At 43.0% G+C, this 22,658-nt stretch overlaps 1 protein-coding gene across 5 annotated transcripts in view; it reads right to left on the bottom strand.

The window, feature by feature from the left end:
- The window catches only part of golga3 (golgin A3), a 99,684-nt gene that overhangs the window by 5,368 nt on the left and 71,658 nt on the right, over positions 1-22,658 (bottom strand). For all 5 annotated transcript variants that reach the window (XM_063074102.1, XM_063074103.1, XM_063074101.1 and 2 more), the window contains 8 exons: positions 21,629-21,845; positions 14,922-15,065; positions 13,682-13,879; positions 11,392-11,508; positions 8,835-8,974; positions 6,382-6,514; positions 4,351-4,473; positions 2,143-2,307 (listed from right to left, as the gene is read on the bottom strand). In XM_063074102.1, coding sequence (XP_062930172.1) covers positions 2,143-2,307; positions 4,351-4,473; positions 6,382-6,514; positions 8,835-8,974; positions 11,392-11,508; positions 13,682-13,879; positions 14,922-15,065; positions 21,629-21,845 — 1,237 coding nt within the window. The remainder of the gene's footprint in view (positions 1-2,142; positions 2,308-4,350; positions 4,474-6,381; positions 6,515-8,834; positions 8,975-11,391; positions 11,509-13,681; positions 13,880-14,921; positions 15,066-21,628; positions 21,846-22,658) is intronic.

Here is a 22,658-nt window from a genome sequence, read left to right as displayed (position 1 = left end):
CACAATACAGAGTTCGCCATGCAATCAATCAGCCACAAGACTACCTCCCTATGTCACAATTGAGTTTCCATAATGACGGCCAGACAGCTGATTGATAGGTATACAAAGGCCAAGCATTCAGAGGGTACACCACAAATTACAGTGCACTGATGTCTCCTCGTCTGGCGACAAAATGTTTACAAATGGATTGCCAAGATTGGAGAACAACACTACCCAAAACCTACTGTATATATAGGTAGTGTGCCTACGACTTTTGCACAGTATTGTATCGACTAAATGTTTATCAATATTCATCATCATCATGCACCATGTCAAATAATGATGATTTTTCCTGGTAGATTTCCTACAGAAGTGGTTTGCCATTGCCTTCTTCTGGGCAGTGTCTTTACAAGACAGATGACCCCAGCCATTATCAAGTCTTCAGAGATTATCTTCCTGGTATCAGTGGTCACATAACCAGGATTTGTGATATCACACACTGCTCATCTGACCATCCACCCCCTGCTCCCATGGCTTCACGTAACCCTGATCGGGGGGCTAAGCTGCTGCTACACCTTGCCCAAGGGTGACCTGAAGAGGTGCCTTACATCTCTTTTGGTAGAGACACATCTCCTCCCTGAGAATAACAACTCCTCACTAATAATCAACACAGACCTCTGTTCTACTCTCTCTATACCCAAGAGTGTGTGGCTAGGCAAAGCTCAAACGCCATTTATAAATATGATGATAACACAACTATTGTTGGCAGTATTTCAGATGATGACAAGATGGCGTACAACAGCATGATAGATCAGCTGGTTGAGTGGTGTCGCAGCAACAATCTTGCACTCAACGTATTAAGACCAAAGAATTGCTTATGGACTTCAGAAGGGTTAAAATGAGAGAACACACAACAGTCCTCAGAGGGATCAGAAGGGAAAATAGTAAACAATTCCAAGATTCTGGGAGTCAACATCTCTGAGGATTTATCCTGGGCCCAACATATCAATGCAGTTACAAAGGAGGCTTGACAGCAGCTATATTTCATTAGGAGTTTGAGGAGATTTGGTACGTCAGCAAAGACGCTCTCAAATTTGTACAGATATACTATGGAGAACATTCTAACTGGCTATGACACTGTCTGGTATGGGGGTGGGGCAATGCACAGGATCAAAATAAGCTGCAGAAAGTTGTTAACTCAGTCGGCTCCATCATGGGCACTAGCACCTGTAGTACCCAGGACATCTTCAAGGAGCAATGCCTCAAAAAAAAAGGCATCCATCATTTAAGGACCCCCCACCCACCCCCTCCCCAATCACACAGGATATGTCTTCTTCTCATTGCTACCATCAGGAAAGAGCTCCAAAAGCCTGAAGACACACACTCAACAATTCAGGAACAGCTTCTTCCCCTCTGCCATCCGATTTCTGAATGGACATTGAACCCATGAACGCTACCTCACTACATTCCCCCCCCCTCTTTTTGCACTACCTTTTCTATATTTTTTCTTACTGTGATTTATAGTTGTTATTATGTATTGCTGCCACATGATGACAAATTCCACAACATATGCTGGTGATATTAAATCTGATTCTGATTTAATTTGGCTCCTTAAATCTGCTCTGCCATTCAGTGGAAAAATAATTAATTTGTGACCCATCTCCACACCTTTAGCCATATTTACTACTACCTTTTGGTCTGTTCCAGTTCTAAAATTAGTATTAGCACTTTCACCCAGCCAGAGCTCTTAAATGAACCTCCTTAGGTAAGCAGGAGTTTTTTTTAGCCAGAGAGTAGTGAATTGGTGGAATGCCCTGCCACAGACTGTGGTGGAGGCCAAGTCCGTGGGTTTACTTAAGGCAGAGGTTGATCGTTTCCTCATTGGTCAGGGCATCAAAGGATATGGCAAGAAGGCATGTGCATGGGTTTGAGTGGGATCTGGGATCAGCCATGATAAAATGGCAGAGTAGACTTGATGGGCTGAATGGCCTAATTCTGCTCCTCTGTCTTATGGTCTAGTCATATGATTAACCATCGAATCCTTTAATCCAGGGGTTCCCAACCTTGATTCCACCAACCCCTTGATAAATGGTAGGTGTCCATGGCATAAAGAAGTTTGGGGATCCCTAGGCAGCATCCAGTAAACATTTTCTGCCCACTGACCTTGCGTGTTTTTCTCTGCTTGAGGTCCATCTTTAGCTGTTGGTTTTGCTGTAGTAACGTCTTCATGCTGTTTCTTAGTTCCATCACCTTAGTTTGGAGCATGAACTTATCCTTGCGGGTTGCTGAAAGTTCCTCCTGCAGTTCCTCCAGATTCATTTTAATACTCTGAAAAATATAAAGGATAATGTGCCTTCATTTACAATCACTGCCTACTAAGAATGCTGGAAATATGGCAAACATTGCCTAATAATAAATCATCATCAGTATGTGCCATGTTGTATGAGGTGGGCAATCATGGCCCTTCATCAGTCTTTAATTTACCTGTGGGGAAGATCCCGTTCACACTGTTGTTCTTGTTCTTTTCTCTATCCATGACCATGACTGCTCTTGGCCTGGTACTTGCAGGTCACAGCTTCAGTTCAGCACAGAGACAAGCAAACCTCACGAAACAGCAAGCTGAACACTCGCCTCCAGCCCCGATGCCCTGATCTTTTCAATCTGGCCCAGCATTTAAATCGGCCAAACAGCAGGCTGTTCCTTGCTCTCAGGCCTAGCACTTACCGCCTCAATTCAGCCCGTAACGAACCTTTCCAATTTGGCCGGTGCTCAAATCGGTCAAACCTTGGCCTGTTCACTGTTCTTGGGCTTGGACCCTGCCACTTCACCTCTGCCTCGCCACAGTTCTACCACTCTGAATCGCTTCCAAATACGCTCCAGTAGCCAAACACTGGCTTGTTCCCCACCCTCAGGCCTGGGCCCCGCTATCTTGATTTGGCCTGTACACACCACAACCATCCTGCGCCTTGGAAACTTCAGTTCACAACGCAGAATGGGTGGTCATACAGGCAGTCCAATAGCTCGACTCCGCAAGGGTGTAAAGCTCAGTGCGATGTCACTGACATTTCACACTGCTCTACAGCATAGGAACACAGTATCAGTACAGATTCTGCACCAAACACCTGCACGTTCTAGACACACTGCACTCAGCCATTTCCTCAAGTTCAGTCACGGAGACCGTTTCTTTGTGCTGAATTCTTCCTGCATATTCCATTGTTATTCCATTTTCTAAATCATCCATGTAATTAATTTTTTTAAAAACAAATGAATAAGGAATAAGCGACATGCACCAAGTGTAGGAGGAACTCACAAGTTAAGTAGCATCTATGGAGGAGAATAAACAAGGGCATCAGTTCTAATCGTCGACTGTTTATTCCCCTCCACAGATGCTGCCTGACTGCTGAGCTCCTCAGGGATTTTGTGTGTGTGTTGCTCTGGATTTCCAGCATCTGTAACAGACTGGTAAAGAATATAGCACTATATAGATCAGCTGCATAGATGGGCAGAGAAATGGTAGATGGAGTTTAAGCCAGATAAATGTGAGGTGTTGCACCTTGGTAGGGCAAATGCAAGGAGACAGTACACTGTTAAGGGCAAGATTTTTAAGTGTTGCTGAGCAGAGAGATCTTGTGATCCAAGTTCATAGCTCCTTGAAAGTGGCTACACAGGTCAATAAGGTGGTTAAAGACAGCTTGCTTTTATTAGCAAAGGCACTGAGTTCAAAAGTCAAGAGGTTATGTAAACTTTATAAAACTCTGGTTAGGCAACATCTGGAGTATTGTGTACATTTCTGGTTGCCCCACTGAAGGAAAGATGTTGAGCTGCAGAAGAGATTTACCAGGATGCTACCTGGTTTAGAGGACCATCTATCATGAGAGGCTGGACGTGATCTGATAGAGGTTTATAAGATTATGAGAGGCACAGATAGAGTACACAGAAAGGATCTGTTTCCGAGGGTTGAAATATCTAATACCGGAGGGCATGCACTGAAGGTGAGAGGGGGTAGGTTCAAAGGAGGATGTGAGGGTAAGATTTTTACTCAGTGGATGTCTGGAATGTGCTGTCTGGTATGGTGGTGGAGGCAAATACATTTAAGAGATGTATGGATAGGCACATGGATGTAAGGAAGACGGAGGGATATGGGCATTGTGTAGGTAGGTGGGACTAGTGTTTGGGTGGTTTTGATTTGCTTTTCAGCTGGTTTGGCAGCATGTTCCCATGCTGTCCTGTTCTACGTTCTATTTCTGTTTATGGTCAAGAAGTCTCTTTCAAATACTAAATATCTCAATTCATCCAGAAGGCAAGTTTCATGTGTCTAATATTTAGCCACAGAGACTCCTACACATAGATGTCCTTAATAACATCTCTCACCTGCAAGGCTTCCTGAAGTCCTTCCAGCTCTTTCTGACTTCGCTGCTCAGTCATTGAGATTTGCTGCCTTAAGGCTTGGAGCTCTCTTTCCTTCTGTTCAACTTCCCACTTCACGTCTTCCACCTGTAAAGAATTTTTACTTTTCATTAATCCACACATTGGAAGTGTGCCCCAAAGCAACTCCACTGCTGCCATCTGATTAGTACAGATGTCTCGCTGCATTTAATACTATCTGTAACTAATAGATTCAGTACCATAACATTATTGATGACAACAAAACACAAAATTTGAAATGGGGTGGGGAGGCAATATACCAAAGCGGAAACCGTACACTATGGGTGCCATGGTAGAGTATTGGTTAGCGCAACAGTATTGCAGCTTGGGACATTCTGGAGTTCAAAGTTCAATTCCGGTGTCATCTGTGAGGAGTACCTACATCTTCCCTGTGGAATGCCCCGAGGGCTTTCCTTGGGTGCTCTGGTTTTGTCCCATCAGACATAGCCTTTGCTGCCACAAAGCTGTAATTTTTTAATACAATTTTGAAATTCATGTTAATATAATTGTGAAATACTCTAAGTGTTAATGAATATAATCCACAAATTTTCTAAATACTAAACGTACAACCTTTACTTTCAAACATTTTAGAGCTTCAACGCATTTACATTGTGAGTGTTTCAACTTACAGCACTGTTATAAATTGTAACAATAAACACAGAATGGAAGTCAGTAGCTCATTGTTAATAAACTGCCAGCCTGCTGAACGCTGAGAGAAGAGAAAATGTTTATGAAACCTGGAAGATTTTCTTTGTTGGACTGTATTCCATGATAAATAATAGATTTATTATGAATATAATTTTATTAATTAATAAAATCAAAAGTATGTGTTTTTTTCCATTTTCATTCTAAATATTCATAGTATGCTTATTACAAAATATACATTTAATTGCTGCACAGTGTTCAGGCTATGTACAAATTTCCTGCTCAGAGCAGTGGTAGGTCTGCACAGCTGTGCAAAAAAATAATAATAATTGGAGGGAGTGCTGCCCCGAAGTCCAAAGACGTACCGGGTAGGTTAATTGGTCATTGTAAATTGTCTTGTGATTAGGTTAGAGTTAATCGGGTTTATTGGGGCTTGAGGGAGCAGCATGGTTCAAAGGGCCGGAAGGGCCTACTCTGGGCTGTATCACTAAATGAATGAATAAACAAACAAACAAATAAAATGGTATAAATTATGTCAATAAAGGCCTCAACTTCCTTGCATTGTGCTTGTTCATTTGATTGAACAGACCTTTCAAAAATGGAATTGTGTACGATTCCAGCAAGGATTCATTTTTTATATTCTTACTACATCTTAAATAAACAGGCAAGATGCTTTGTCCTCCTTTAGTGGACAGTGAGGAATAACATTTAGATGGACTACAGAAGTCAAAAGCTGTGCAAATAAGAAATTCACCAAGTACACTGGAGTATTTGGTGTTTGTGTGCATTGGTGGGACTTACACTAGGGAAGTTATGCTTAAAGGCAGAATAGAGGGTTAATGATAGGTGCCTTGCTGTGTGGGGGAATACAGGGATCCTGGGGTCCATGTTCATAGGTCCTTCAAGTTGGTTGGGTGGTTAAGGCGGTGTATGCTATGTTGGAGTCCATCAGCCACGAGGCAATGCTGCAATTGTATAAAACTCTGGTTAGATTTACCAGGATGCTGCCTAATTAGAGAGCATGGAGGATTGGAGGAAAGTATAGGGAGGTACGTTCTTTACATAGAGTGTGGTGGGTGCATGGGAACATGCTACCAGGGGCAGATACATTAGGAACATTTAAGAAATATTTAAGAAAGCCATGTGGATGAAAGAAAAATGGAGGGTGATATGGGAAGGAAGGGTTAGGTTGATCTTAAGAGTAGGTTAAAAGGTAGGCACAACATCGTGGGCTGAAAGGCCTGTACTGTGCTACACCGTTCAGAGTTCTATGTTCTAGATATCACAATGTCAATGTATAAACTGTAGCTTTAGGCTCAGGGAAGGACTTACCTCCTGGTTGACAGCAGCCGGTTTGTGGAGCTGCTCATTCAGCTGACTTTGCAGTATTTTCAGCTGAGAATGAGCTGCCGCCAATTCCTCCTGGAAACGAGCCACTTCCTGAGACTGCTCCTTATCCTGGGCTCTGCAGTACAGCACAAAGGAGCAGGGTCACGCTTACCCAATCATAACATTGTAGGGACTTGTGAAAAGTATTGAGATATAAATCAGTTAAGAGATACAACTTGTATCTAGTTCAAGAGATGTGGCAAACCTACAAGCAGTATTGTAGATACAAAGCATAAGACACAAGAGCACAGTTAGGCCATTTGGCCCATCAAGTCTGCACAATCATTCCATCATGGTTGTCTTATTATTCCTCTCAACCCCATTCTCCTGCCTTCTCTCTGTAACCTTTGACACCCTTACTAATCAAGAGCATAACACACTCCACTTTAAGTATACCCAATGACTTGGCAATGAATTCCACACATTCACAAACCTCTGACTAAAGAAATTCCTAGCCTCCATTCTAAATGCATGTCCCTTGATTTGGAGGCTATGCCCTCTGGTCCTAGACTCACCCATCATAGGAAACATCCTCTCCACATCCACTCTATCTAAACCTGGGGTCCACAGCCCCTTGCTTAATGGAATTGGTCCACTGCATTAAAAAAGGTTGGAAAACCCTGACCTCGATGTTTCAATATTCAATAGGGTTAAATGAGATCCTCCCCCTCCAAAGCCATCAAACGATTCTCATATGTTAACCCTTTCATTCCCAGAATCAGTCTCGTAACCTCCTTTGGACCCTCTTCAATACCAGCACATCCGTGAAACTGCTGTAAGTTCTTGTACCATTAAAGAAAACATTTCAAAAATTAACTGCACAAAACAACCGATTTCAAAATGTGGGACATTACTAGGAAATTATTTACTTCTTTTTAATCACTCAGAAAAATGATCGCAGCATTGAAGACCATTCAACCTATTGTGTCCAAGCTTGTTCTACAAGAACAATCCCAGCCAAACCCACACCCTCATCCTCTCCCCTTAGCACCAGAAATATCTTCCTTACAGGAATTTCCACTCGTCACTTTCAAGTCCTGCATTTGAATCTATTACTACTAGTACATTCATTACCAGTGCATTGAGAACCTAGGTAACCTCTTTTAAAACTGACTTGTTCAGACATCTGTACTCTGTGCCTCTATGCCAGGATCCCTTTAACCACTTTCTCAGTTTGTCCTGCTACTTTTAACATATCGTACACATAGACTTCCATGGCATTTTCCTATACCCCTTTCAAAATTATGCCCCTTTATTTTACTTGACTATTCCTACTAAAATGAACAGTTTAGTGTTCAGCATTAAAATTCATTAAGTGGTGCTGTAATGTTCTATCTTCTGCTGCAACACATGATGCTGTGCCAACCTTATAACCTGCTTCATGATCAATCTCCCTCTCCTCCCACAGAGTCCTCCATTTTTCTTTCATCCACGTGCCTATTTTACTTATTGATATACAGAGCGGGAGTAAGCCCAGCAACCCAGTTTAACCCTAGCCTAATCAGGGTCAATTTACAACGACCAATCAACCTACTAACTTTGGATTGCGGGAGGAAACTGGAACACTCGCAGAAAACTCATGCTGTTATGGGGTAGATTGTACAAACTCCTTACAGCCAATGGCAGGAAATGTCGACTTAAACGTCCCTAATGCATCTGTAAACCTGCTTTTACACCCACCACTCCCTATGCAAAAAAAACTTACCTCTGACATCCCACCTATACTTTCCCCCAATCACCTTAAAATTATGCCCCTTGCATTAGTTACTTCTGCCCTGGGGAAAAGGCACTGGCTGCCCACTCTACTTATGCTCATCATATATACCTCTATCAAGTCAACTCTCACTCTCCTTGCCCTAGAAAGCTCAACCTATCTTCATTAAGCTAACCTGGCAAAGATGGATAATTCCACGCCCACCCACAGACCGGATTTTTCAAAGCACATTGATCATTATCAACGCACGTATGCAGTATACAACTTTCAGATTCATCTTCCCCACAGACAGTGACGGCACAGAGAAAAGCTATGGAATCCATTCAAAAAAAAAACAAACACCTCCTCTCCCCCCATGTGTAAATAAAAACAAAACCACACAAAACAGCAACAAAAATAACGAGTGAAAACAGGATATAAAACACTAAATCAGAAGGCATATTTCAGTTCATCATCTGCAGGCAACCTTGATTCAAAATCACCCAAAATTAGCAAAAAGAAAGCGACTAGAAACCAGAACACATTTGAGGGCAGGGTTGAGAGCTGTGCTTGGAGAAATTCTGACAGAGACGCCAAGTGAAAGCTTTAACTTCAGTTTCAGTAATCTACCAGTTACAGAAATCAGATCAAACTCTAGATGCTGGAAGCCTCCACAAAATACACTGCCATGTTGCTGACTTACTGGAGTTTATCAGCTTCTGCCTGCAGAGCTTCTACCAGTTGCTCTTTGGCTTGCAGTTCCTTTTTCACCTCACTAAGTTCCAGGGCAGCTGCTCTGTAGTGACGACGATTATGTCCAGCCTCAGCTTTATTTGCAGAAACCTAGAAATAGTGTGAACAATATTTCAGCTTATTTGCAATACGTTCAGCTTACTTAGGGAGAAGAAAATTATATTCTTTCAGGATTTTCATGTCAGACATCCCTACTTATTTTTAACTCAGCAAATCTTTCTCATACACATTAACAAGTACAAGGTAAATTTATTATCAAAGTATGTATATGTTACCATATACTTCCCTAAAATAATTTTCTTGCAGGCATTCATAGTGGAACAAAGAAATACCATAGAATCAATGAAAAACGACAAAGATTGCAGAAGCTAACAAACTGCAAATACTAAAATTAAGTACGCAATTAAATAAATGTTCTGGCCTTTGGGCAATTCATTTATATTCTTTCATGTGATTAAGCACATTCAGCTTTTATTTAAATGAGCAGTTTCTGATCTGTATTACACGAGGAATTCTGCAGATGCTGGAAATTCAAGCAATACACATCAAAGTTGCTGGTGAACACAGCAGGCCAGGCAGCATCTCTAGGAAGAGGTACAGTCGACGTTTCGGGCCGAGACCCTTCGTCAGGACTAACTGAAGGAAGAGCTAGTAAGAGATTTGAGAGTGGGAGGGGGAGGGGGAGATCCAAAATGATAGGAGAAGACAGGAGGGGGAGGGATGGAGCCAAGAGCTGGACAGGTGATTGGCAAAAGGGGATATGAGAGGATCATGGGACAGGAGGTCCGGGAAGAAAGAAGGGGGGGGGGGAGAACCCAGAGGATGGGCAAGGGGTATAGTGAGAGGGACAGAGGGAGGAAAAGGAGAGAGAGAGAAAGAATGTGTGAATATAAATAACGGATGGGGTACGAGGGGGAGATGGGGCATTAGCAGAAGTTAGAGAAATCAATGTACATGCCATCAGGTTGGAGGCTACCCACATGCCATCAGGTTGGGGGTGCTCCCTACGCGACTCCCTTGTCCATTCATCCCCCCCCCATCCCTCCCCACTGATCTCTCTCCTGGCACTTATCCTTGTAAGCGGAACAAGTGCTACACTTGCCCTTACACTTCTTCCCTCACTACCATTCAGGGCCCCAAACAGTCCTTCCAGGTGAGGCATCACTTCACCTGTGAGTCGGCTGGGGTGATATATTGCGTCCGGTGCTCCCGATGCGGCCTTCTATATATTGGCGAGACCCGACGCAGACTGGGAGATCGTTTTGCTGAACACCTATGCTCTGTCCGCCAGAGAAAGCAGGATCTCCCAGTGGCCACACATTTTAATTCCACATCCCATTCCCATTCTGATACATCTCTCCACGGCCTCCTCTACTGTAAAGATGAAGCCACACTCAGGTTGGAGGAACAACACTTTATATTCCATCTGGGTAGCCTCCAACCTGATGGCATGAACATTGACTTCTCAAACTTCCACTAATGCCCCACCTCCCTCTCCTACCCCATCCATTATTTATTTATATACACACATTCTTTCTCTCTCTCTTCTTTTTCTCCCTCTGACTATACCCCTTGCCCATCCTCTGGGTCCCCCCCCCCCGTCTTTCTTCCTGGACCTCCTGCCCCATGATCCTCTCATATCCCCTTTGCCAATCACCTGTCCAGCTCTTGGCTCCATCCCTCCCCCTCCTGTCTTCTCCTATCATTTTGGATCTCCCCCTCCCCCTCCCACTTTCAAATCTCTTACTAGCTCTTCCTTCAGTTAGTCCTGATGAAGGGTCTCGGCCCGAAACGTCGACTGTACCTTTTCCTAGAGATGCTGCCTGGCCTGCTGTGTTCACCAGCAACTTTGATGTATGTTGCTCCAATCTGTCACTTCCAGTGCAGCCAGGAAGTAGTAAGTAGGAAAGCACATTGGCTGGCAGAGGTCAGAGGTTTATGTTAGAGGCAAAAGTAGTTTCTATCTAAAGCCATCCTGTTGTTTACCCAGCAGAAATATTGCTTTTTCACTACTCCCTTCATTGAGGTGCTGTAACATCAACTAGACATCAGCCGAACTCTATTCAACAATGATACGAGAGCCAGGGTGTAGCCTCCTAGCTCCTCATTCACTCTGCCATGCCACTGAGCCTACAATGAACCCAGGGAGCTAGGAAGCTATTCTTGATTAGTCAGGGTATGAAGGGACACGGGCAGAAGACAGGAGACAGGGGCTGAGAGGGAAAATGGATCAGCCATGATGAAATGGCAGAGCAGACTTGATGGGCCAAATGGCCTAATTCTGCTCCAAAATCTTATGGTCCGATTACAGTTTGTGTTTGAATTTAAAACAGATTTAACCTCTTGCATACTGTCTTTCCAGGCGAAATGAAGTGAACAGCCAGAGAATCAGACTGCTTCTCCTTTCACCACCACCCACCTCTTCAGATTACTGAAACAATTAACAAAATATCATTTAAAGTTTTTGACTGGTACCCATGAAATAGAGGCCTGAAGTCATCATTTACCTGCTGCTTCAGTTCATTGACATGCTCTTTCTCCTTTTCCAGTGCAATCTGCAAGGCTTGTATTAATTGCTTCATCTGCTGGTCCTCCTCTTCCTTTCGCTTTAGAACCGCTTGTACCTATGCCCCAGCCCAAGAAAAGAAGTCAGTAACAGAAATAGTTAGGACAATTTTGTTCCACAGGGTTAATGTTAGAGCAATAAAGCCACCTGTGACATCTCAAATGTTAATTAACTTGTTAGCCCACTTCTTTGTGTCAAAAAGGAGAAACACAGATATACTGTAGATAGAGGCGTACAAAATGATAAGAGGCATAGACAGAGTGGACTTTTCCCCAGGGTGAAATGGCTAATATCAGAGGCCATCCTTTTAAGGTGAGTACAGTCGGCCCTCCTTATCCGCGAGTTCCGCATGCGCGAATTCAACCAACCGCGAATCCAGAAAACCCAGAAGTGCTCTTCCAGCACTTGCTGTTCGTGCATGTACAGACTTTTTTTTCTTGTCATTATTCCCTAAGCAATGCAGTATAACAACTATTTACATAGCAATTACATTGTATTAGGTATTATAAGTAATCTAGAGATGATTTAAAGTATACGGGAGGATGTGCATGGGTTATCGTGGATCGGAATTGGGGAAAAAAAACAGAAGTTCTCTTACTAAGTAACTCGGAACAGGTACATCCAGTATTATTTAGTGTCAGTTAGTCAAACGTTTGTCTTAGTATATAGTATATATTTTACCTTTCTATGCATATAAAATACTTAAGAAACAGAAGTTCCCGAGTTCGATCCAGTGACAGATCGTTCCCGAGTTCGATCCAGTGTCAGATCGCTCCCAAGCACGCTGTCCATCCCTGCCGGGTTGATGTGAAGGATCAAAAACCCAAAACCCAATAATTAAACCACTGCAAACAACAGGAATTCTGCAGATGCTGGAAATTCAAGCATTGCTTAGTAATAATTGTAGCTTAAATCGGGCAGGGCCTTTCTCATTTTATCCTTTAAAACTGTTCCGATCGTTGACCGACTGTAGCCTAACGCTTTTCCAATGACCGATGGCGTTTCACCTCTTTCTGATCGCTTTATTATTTCCACTTTAAATCACGATCGTGATTACTTTTTTGAACAGAAACACTGCAGATTCAGAGCTCCACCGACGGGTCCTAATGCCCACCGCACTTAGACAGGTTAAATAAAGTTCGGGTTTCCGCTGGGTCCTAAGGTCCACCTCATTGGGACAGGTCGAATAAGGGACTTGAACATCTGTGTTTTTTGGTATCGTGAGGGGTCCCGGAACCAATCCCTCGCGGATAAGGAGGGCCGACTGTAGAGGAAAGTGTAGGAGATGTCAGACTGAGTTGTAAACTCAATCAGCTCCATCATAGGTACTAACCTCCCCCGAATCCAGGACACCTTCAATGGAGTGATGCCTCAAAAAGGGGGCATCCATCACTGAGGACCCCATCACCCAGGTCATGCCCTCTTCTCATTGTTACCATCAGGGAGGTGGTAGAGGAGTCTGAAGGCACACACTCAATGATTCAGGAACAGCTTCTTCCCCTCTGCTTAAGATTTCTGTATGGACACTGAACCCATGAACACCACTTCACCACATTTTTCCCCCCCTTTTTTGCACTACTTATTTAATTTAACTTCTTTTCTGCCCTAGGAAAAAGTTGTTGGCTGTCCACTCTATCTATGCCTCTGATTATCTTACACACCTTTATCACGTCACTTCTCATTCTTCACGTCAAACCCTAATTTACTCAACCTTTCCTCTTAAGACAGGCTTTCTAATCCTGACAATATCCTGGTAAATCTCCACTGCACCCTCAAAGTTCCCACTTCCTTCCTATAATGAAGCAATCTGAACTAAACAAAAAACTCCAAGTTTGGTCTAACCAGAATTACATTTATATATACTTTCTACCGTAATTAACTCTTTTCATTATGTACTGCCATGTCCTGCTGCCGCACAGCAACAAATTTCACAACACATCCCAGTGATACTAAATCTGATCCTGATTGTTGGTGTTTTTTTTTAAAAAAAGAGAACACAGAGCTGCCAGGGTAGTAGTAGAGGCAGTGACATGAGGGACATTTAAGAAACTCTCAGGTAGGCACATAGACAAAAGAAAAATGGAGGGCTATATGGGAGGGAAGGGTTAGATTGATCTTGGGGTAGGTTAAAAAGTTGACACAACATTGTGGGCCGGAGGGACTGAACTGTAATGTTCCAATTTCCATGATTCCTGAACTCAAAAGGAGCTCCTTCTGTACTGAGTTTATACCTGTAGGTTAAGCTGCACTAGATCTGCTTCTCTCTTGGACAGGGCAGTCTCCAAGATGTTGGTGTGCTCTTTCAGTGCAGCATGGGATTGATTCAGGCCAACCAGCTTCCCTCGTTCGTGCTCCAAGTCTAGAGTCAATTTCTTATTGGCTTCTTCCAACCGTCTGATCTTCTTCCTAAAACCTCTCGACTCCTGAAGCTTTGAGGGAGAGAGAGAAGCAAAACCATTATGGTGTATGCATAATACGTAGTAAAAAAAAACTTGTGTGTAGTGGTTTTACAAAGGTCAGACTCCCTTTCAAATTTACTTTTGCTATGCAGAAATCTCTTCAAGACTTTAGATCAGGGTTCCCAACATTTCTTATGCCATGGACCAATACTATCTAAAACCCTACTTTAGATAAGTAACAGTGAAAGCGCCCCCAACTATTTTTCTATGGTACGACACTAACTACATTGCAAGACCTCCAAGAGGACCACAACCTTGTTGTGGTTTGGAGGCTTGTGTGTCTCAATGACCCAGAGACCTATATTGGCCAGAGTCAGGGCTTTATACTTTGATTCTTGGTAGGGTCGTCCATGCCAAACAGGTCAAAGGGCAGAGGCCAGACTAAGAGTGGTCCACCAGTCCTCCAGAATCAGTGGTTCAGCTCAGGGCTAACAACCCCGACTGGTGAAAGGAAGTTGTTACAGAAACAGCAATGGAGAATCTTTCTACATCTGAGTGTGATGGTATTCCTGAGTCTCCACCTGAAACTTGCATGACTGACAATAGCAAAAATGAGAGGAAGCTACTGGCATGATGAAGGAAGCCCTGAACACCACCAGAGATGAAGGACCTTCATTGCTGTCCTAAAATGAGCAGCAAGTACATCGCAAGAATACTTATGTTTGATCCGAAGTGCTTTTGGGTGACACAGGTACTTTATAAAGAACAGACTTTCCAGGTTTCAATGTCAAGAGCTATCATACTACAGGGAGATGGAATGAAGTCTAGAAGTTGCTTACAAACTGAGGTCACATATTTTTGGTACTATGTGCATTATCACTTTGACTTTTCGAGGCGGCAGAGAAGAGAATACAAAGATCACAGAATTACTCAGCTGATCTTCATAGTACTTAATCACCTTGAAATAAAGGGAAATTAATTCACTATCTTGATAATATAAACCACATGAAACGTTCTCTCAGAGTTTGACTAAGAGTTATGCAAAATACTTTGTCGAAGATTTAATTTCTACCTCATCTTCCAGCTCCAAAACCTTTTCTCGGTAATCCTCCAATTCTTGACTGGTGAGGGAGATCACCTCCTGCAGTTCCTTCTCGAGCATGGATTTGCTGTGGTTCACTGCCTGCAGCTCCAGTTGCAAAGCCTGGATCTGCTCCTGTTGATGAATACACAAATGGGAAGAAGCCTTGCAGCACGATTCAAATAGAATTGCCGATCTATCCAGTTATGCAGCTATCCAGTTTAATATACCCATATTAAATTCACAAACACAAAAATCTGGAAACCCAGAGCAACACACAAGATGTTGGAGGAACTTGATCTATGGAAATGAATCAAGTGACCTTTTTGGGACAAGATCCTTCATAAGGAAGACTACTCCTACTCTTACATCTCTTCCAGGGATGCCTACCCTGAAGAAGTTTAAATCTTCAATAGGAGTCCAGTGAAACCCTCTCTCATTGCTCCCCATCTGTGATCTCTGCTACCCTCCGAGTCTTTGATCGTGTGCTCACCCAGACCTACTACCGCAGCCAGGTATCCTTCCTGGGAACTGGTCTTCTCCACCATCTTGTGCCACATGGCTCCCAGATCAGTTTTCAAGCTTCTTGGTTCCGACCACCGAGTACCCCAATTAATTGCTTCCCTCTCCACATTCTATGCACCACCCTTTCCACCATGAAGAGATACCTGGTGACCCTATATGACTTGCTGCCACAGCTTTGGGATTCTCTCTTCTCCGCATGCAATGGATTGTTTCCGTCTCACCTTATCTCCTTACCTGTCCATCACCTCCCTCTGGTGTTCCTTCCTCTTCCCTTTCTTCCATGTTCTTCTGTCCTCTATCAGATTCCCTCCCATCCAGCCTTTTATCTATTTCACTAATCAAATTCCCAGCTTCTTACTTCACTCCCTCCCCTTCTCCCAGTTTCACCAATTATCTGCCACCTTGTTCTTCTTTCCCTCCCTCCACCTTCTTATTCTGATTTCTCCCCTTCCTTTCCAGTCCTGATGAAGAGTCTTGGCCCAAAACGTTAACTATTCACTCTTTTCCATAGATGCTGCCTGGCCTACTGAGTTCCTCCAGCATTTTGTGTGTGTTGTCCCACGTTATAATTTAACATCTCTGCTTAAAAAGTAAACCTTACAGACAAGAGTGAGCTTGACAAATGTTGAATTTTGGCAGTTTAAACTCCACTCCAACCAAAAACAATACAAGGTATATGGAACTTTCAAGACCCACACTCAACATTTTAGCAGCAATTCTGCCATCATAGTCCGAAAAGTCCATGAACACTATCTCATTATTCCTCTTCTGCATTATTTATATTTTTATTGTAACCTATAGTCCGAATTTTATTGTTGTTGTGTTTGCTCGCCTTTAATTACTGATGCGACCCGAAGCCAGACAACAGAGCAAGCTGGAATTCAAGATAACACTTTTTTTGATAAAACTACAACAGTCTCAAAACTCAACTCAAACTCACACTCCCCAGGGTAGAAACCATGTTTTTGTTCTCTATCGGCATTGTATTCTGTGTTGCGCATTCCCTATGGTAACTAGTCTCTTAGTGGAGGTGTGGTAAAGGTGAAGGAAAACAAGTCACATTCTTGCAAACTTTGTGGTAGTTTGTAGTTTGGGACTACAGAGATTACAATTTTGCTAAGGTCTTGCTTTAAGACTATGTTTGCTAATTGCTATTAAAGGATTCGACTCTTTGGAACAATCATTTCACTGGAACTGATCGTGTGTCATGCAAGTATAACAACCCCATGGCAGTCTTAGGCTAGCGGCAATTTTTCATTTTGGATTAGTTTTGCCACTATACATAGTATGACTATCTGAATGGTTTATCTCAGAACAGTTAAGTCCTTGATTGGACAATGACCAATCACTGAAAGTCAGCCTGGATTTGGTTTCAGCTGACCAGTGGGTGGTGACCGTTTCCACTCGCTGTAACAATTTTATGCCTTGCATTGTATGGCTGTCACAAAACAACACACTTCACAATAACACATACAAAATGCTGGATGAACTCAGCAAGTCAGGCAGCATCTAAGGAGAGGAATAACCAGCTGACATTTGGGACCAAGACCCTGTATTAGGACTGGAAAGATAGGGAAATACGGTGGTGAGGTGAGGGGAAGGAGCACAAGCTCCAAGATGCTAGGTGAAGCGAGGTGGGCGGGGGGAGGGAATGAAGTAAGAAGCAAGGAGGTGATAGGTGAAAAAGGTAAAGGGCTGGAAAAGAAGGAATCTGATCAGAGAGGAGTATTGATCATGGGAGAAAGAGAATTTCAGAACATACAGTGCCTATAAAAAGTATTCACCCTCCCTTGGAAGTTTTCATGTTTTATTGCTTTACAACATTGAATCACTGTGGATTTAATTTGGCTTTTATGACACTGATCAACAGAAAAGACTCTTTCATATTGAAGTGAAAAGGAATTTCTACAAATTGGTCTAAATTTATTACAATTATTAAACTCGATATTCTACCGCATAATTACTCACCCCCTTCAAGTCAGTATTTAGTAGATGCATCTTTAATTACAGCCATGAGTCTGTGAGGATAGGTCTCTATCAGCTTTGTACATCTGGATACTGCAAATTCTCCCCATTCTTCTCTACAAAACTGCTCAAGCCCTCTCAGATTGCATGGAGATTGTGAGTGAACAGTCCTTTTCAAGTCCAGCCACAAACTCTCAATTGGACTGAGGTCTGAACTCTGACATAGCCACTCCAGGACATTAACTTTGTTGTTCTTAAGCCATTTCTGTGTAGCTTTGGCTTTATACTTGGGGTCATTGTCTTGCTGGAAAACAGATCTTCTCGCAAGTTGCAGTTCTCTTGCAGACTACATCAGGTTTTCCTGCAGGATTTCCCTGTATTTTGCTGCATTCATTTTACTCTCTACTTTCACAAGCCTTCCAGGGCCTGCTGCAGTGAAGCACCCCCACAGCATGATGCAGCTACCATCATGCTTCACAGTAGGAATGGTGTGTTTTTGATGATGTGCGGTGTTCGACTTACGCCAAACATAGCATTTAGTCTGATGGCTTAAAAGCTCAAATTTGGTTTCATTAGACCATAGAACCTTCTTCCAGTTGACTTCAGAGTCTCCCTCATGCCTTCTGGCAAACTCTAGCCAAGATTTCACATTTTTTGTTCAACAGTCCCTTTCTCTTTGTCACTCTCCCATAAAGCAGCGACTGGTGAAGCATCTGGGCAGCAGTTGGTGTATGTGCAGTCTCCCCCATCTCAGCCACTGAAGCTTGTAACTCCAGAGCTGCCATAGGTTTCATGGTGGTCTCCCTCACTAGTCCCCTTCTTGCACGGTCACTCACTCAGTTTCTGAGGACAGCCTGCTTTCAGCAGATTTACAGTGGTGCCAGATTCTTTCCATTTCTTGATGACTGACTTAATTGTACTTCAAAGGATATTCAGTGACTTGGAAATGTTCTTGTGTCCATCTCCTGACTTATGCTTTTCAATAACTTTTTTGTGGAGAGGCTTGGAGTGTTCTTTTGTCTTCATGGTGCAGTTTTTGCCAGGATACTGACTCACCAGCAATTGCACCTTCCAGATCCAGGTGTATTTTTACTGGTTTGACTGCGCACAGGTGATCTCCATTTAACTAACTATGTGACTTCTAAAACCAATTGGCTGCACCGGTGATGATTGGTGTGTTATATTAAAGGGGTGAATACTTATGCATTGATTATTTTGTGTTATATATTTTTAATTAATTTATATCACTTTTTAAATATCTGTTTTCACTTTAACACGGAAGTGTCTTTTTCTGTTGATCAGTGTCAAAAATGTCAAATTAAATCCATTGTGATTCAATTTTGGAAAACAATAAAACAGGAAAACTTCCGGGGTGGGGGTGGGGGTGGGGGTGAATACTTTTTATATGCACTGTACACCAGTGATAATAAGTCTGATTCTGAACTGAGACGACAGCTTCTGTCAATGCCCGAGTCAGAGGTACAAAAGGCCATTCTGCCAGAGATTATTTAATCTCACCTGCAATGTTAATATCTCCACTAAAAAAACATTCCAGGATCAAGTATTCAGCATGTGAGAGTGCATTAATGGAAACTTGCTCGGTCTTTCTTTCTCTAGTGTACTGGACCACTCATTAATATTGTTTTCAGCTAAATTCTGGGGCTCTACATTGAATGGCAATTCAAAGTTCAACATTTTAGTACACAGTGCGACTATATTGATGTGATGGTCACACTGGAAAGCTGACAGATATGATTGAACAGGTAGACTTTTATGGTGATGCAGCATATACAGTACAATTTGTTTAGTGAGATACAGCGCAGAACAGGCCCTCCCACCCTTTGAGCCATGCCACACAACAATTCTCCAGATTTAACCCAGGCCTGATCACAGGACAATTTACAATGACAATTAACTTACTAACAGATACACTTTTGGACTGAGAGGGGTAACCGGAGCACCCGGAGGAAACCCACATGGTCATGGGGAGAACGTACAAACTCCTGACAGGCAGCCGGCAGGAAATAAACCTGGATTATGGGTACTATAAAAAGTGCTGTGCAAGCCACTACGCTAGGGTGAAAGGTGAAACGTTTAAGGGGAACACAAGAGGAAACCTCTTCACTCAGAGGGTTGTGAGATTGTGGAATGAGCAGCCAGTGCAACTGGTGTATATGAACTCGATTTCAAAATTTAAGTGAGTTTTGGTAGGGGAGAATAGAACCAATCAAGTGTGAGAGTGGAGAAGTGTGTATGGAACCAGAGGAGATAGCAGAAGTAGTTAATACGTTGCTTCAGTATTCATTATGGAAAAGGATCTTGGTGATTGTAGGGATGACTTACAGCAGATTGAAAAGCTTGAGCATATAGATATTAAGAAAGAGAATGTGCTGGAGCTTTTGGAAAACTTCAAGTTGGATAAGTCTCCAGGACCGGACGGGATGTACCCCAGGCTACTATGGGAAGTGAGGGAGGAGATTGCTGAGTGTCTGGCAATGACCTTTCAATCAATGGGGACGGGAGAGGTTCCGGAGAATTGCAGGGTTGCGGATGTTGTTCCATTATTCAAGAAAGGGAGTAGACATAGCCCAGGAAATTATAGACCAGTGAGTCTTACTTCAGTGGTTGGCAAGTTGATGAAAAAGATCCTGACAGGCAGGATTTATGAACATTTGGAGAGTCATAATATGATTAGGAATAGTCAGCATGGCTTTGTGAAAGGCAGGTTGTGCCTTATGAGCCTGATAGAATTTTTTGAGGATGTGACTAAACGCATTGATGAAGGAAGAGCAGTAGATGCAGTGTATATGGATTTCAGCAAGGCATTTGATAAGGTACCCCACGCAAGGCTTATTGAGAAAGTAAGCAGGCATGGGATCCAAGAGGACATTGCTTTGTGGATCCAGATCTGGCTTGCTCACAGAAGGCTAAGAGTGGTTGTAGACAGGTCATATTCTGCATGGAGGTCAGTGACCAGTGGTGTGCCTCAGAGATCAGTTCTGGGACCCCTTCACTTCGCGATTTTTATAAATGACCTGGATGAGGAAGTTGAAGGATGGGTTAATAAATTTATTGATGACACAAAGGTTGGGGGTGTTGTGGATAGTATAGAGGGCTGTCAGAGGTTACAGCGGGACAGTGATAGGATGCAGAACTGGGCTGAGAAGTGCCAGATGGAGTTCAACCCAGATAAGTGTGAGGTGACTGATTTTAGTAGGTCAAATATGATGGCAGAATATAGTGCTAATGGTAAGACTCTTGGCAGTGTGGAGGATCAGAGGGATCTTGGGGTCCGAGTCCATAGGACACTCAAAGCTGCTGCGCAGGTTGACTCTGTGGTTAAGAAGGCATACAGTGCATTGGCCTTCATCAACCGTGGGATTGAGTTTAAGAGCCAAGAGGTAACGTTACAGCTATATAAGATCCTGGTCAGACCCCACTTGGAGTAATGTGCTCAGTTCCGGTTATCTCACTACAGGAAGGACGTGGGAACCATAGAAAAGGTGCAGAGGAGATTTACAAGGATGTTGCCTGGATTGGGGAGCCTGCCTTATGAGAATAGGTCAAGTGAACTCAGCCTTTTTCTCCTTGGAGTGATGGAGGATGAGAGGTGACCTGATAGAGGTGTATAAGATGATGAGAGGCATTGATCATGTGGATAGTCAGAGGCTTTTTCCCAGGGCTGAAATGGCTAACACGAGATGGCGCAGTTTTAAGGTGCTTGGAAGTAGGTACAGAGGAGATGTCAGGGACAAGTTGTTGTTGTTTTTTTTTATTAACGCAGAGGGTGCATGGAATGGGCTGCCGACAACAGTGGTGGAGGCGGATAAGATAAGGTCTTTTAAGAGATTCCTGGATAGGTACATAGAGCTTAGAAAAACAGAAGGCTATGGGTAACCCTAGGTAATTTCTAAAGTAAGTGCATATTCCACACAGCATTGTGGGCTGAAGGGCCTGTATTGTGCTGTAGGTTTTCTATGTTTCTAGTGGGATGGTCCCGGTGCAGTTCAATAGGAGTAGGCAGATTAAATGGTTCAGCACATACTAGATGGGCTGAAGGACCTGTTTCTGTGCTGTACTTTTCTACAACTATTTAATTTTTAAATTTCCTAATTTTCACTTCCTAACTTTGTTGCAAATATTAAACTGCAAATTAGTCTGTTAACATATTAGCAGAACAGAATATGCATTCAAAAACAGAAACATACTTGCAGAAAATTACTGCCCCCATCCTCTATGACCTGATCTTTCAGCTTGCTGAGCTCTGCCTCAGCAGACTCCTTTGCTGAAAGGGCCTCCTGAAGACGACGGCTCAAAATGCCAACAGCGTTTTCGTAAGCTTTGTGCTTGGCTTTCATTTCTTTCTGTGCAGTGGTGAGATCTGTGCCAAGTTTCTTCATTCGGTTCTTCTGTTCAGAGATACCCCTGGGGGAGGAGTTAACAAAGTTAAACATCAGGGGAGTGAAGTTCAGCTTGAACCCAACAGTTCTTTATATGCAGCTCCAGGAAGACCATAAGGCATAGGAGCAGAATTAGGCAGTCTGATTCGCCACAAAATCATGACCAAAAAAAAAGAATAAAAGTTCATACTGTGACAAGTCTTCATAACAAAGTCGCACTAAACTTACAGGTTGAAGATTATAGAGACTCTTTGTGATACACTATATATATTTGAAGTCATTGGTAAAAACTCTGGATGTAAAGGATTGTTTATATTAAAATGATATTCAGATGCATAAACAAAACTGTGAATAGAAATGACAGTCATAGAAAAGTACAGCACAGAAACTGAACCTTCACAGACCACTTATTCCACGCTGATTTACATCTTTCCTGTAGGTAGATGACCAAAACTGTACACAATTAGGCCTCACCAATGTCTTATGCAACTTCAACATAACATTCATAACTACCTTGACTATACCTCTTCCCACCCCGCCACATGCAAAAACGCCATCCCCTATTCCCAGTTCCTCCGTCTCCGCTGCATCTACTCCCAGGATGAGGCTTTCCGTTCCAGGACATCTCAAATGTCCTCTTTCTTTAAGGATCGTGGTTTCCCTTCTGCCGTCATCAATGATGCCCTCACCCGCATCTCCTCCATTTCCCGCACTTCGGCCCTCACTCCATCCTCCCGTAACAACAACAGGGACAGAGTTCCCCTTGTCCTCACCTACCACCCCACCAGCCTCCGGATCCAGCACATTATCCTCCGCAACTTCCGCCACCTTCAACAGG

Source organism: Mobula hypostoma, chromosome 21, assembly GCF_963921235.1.
Source record: "Mobula hypostoma chromosome 21, sMobHyp1.1, whole genome shotgun sequence".
NCBI lineage: Eukaryota > Metazoa > Chordata > Chondrichthyes > Myliobatiformes > Myliobatidae > Mobula > Mobula hypostoma.
This window is presented reverse-complemented; position numbering and strand designations above follow the sequence as displayed.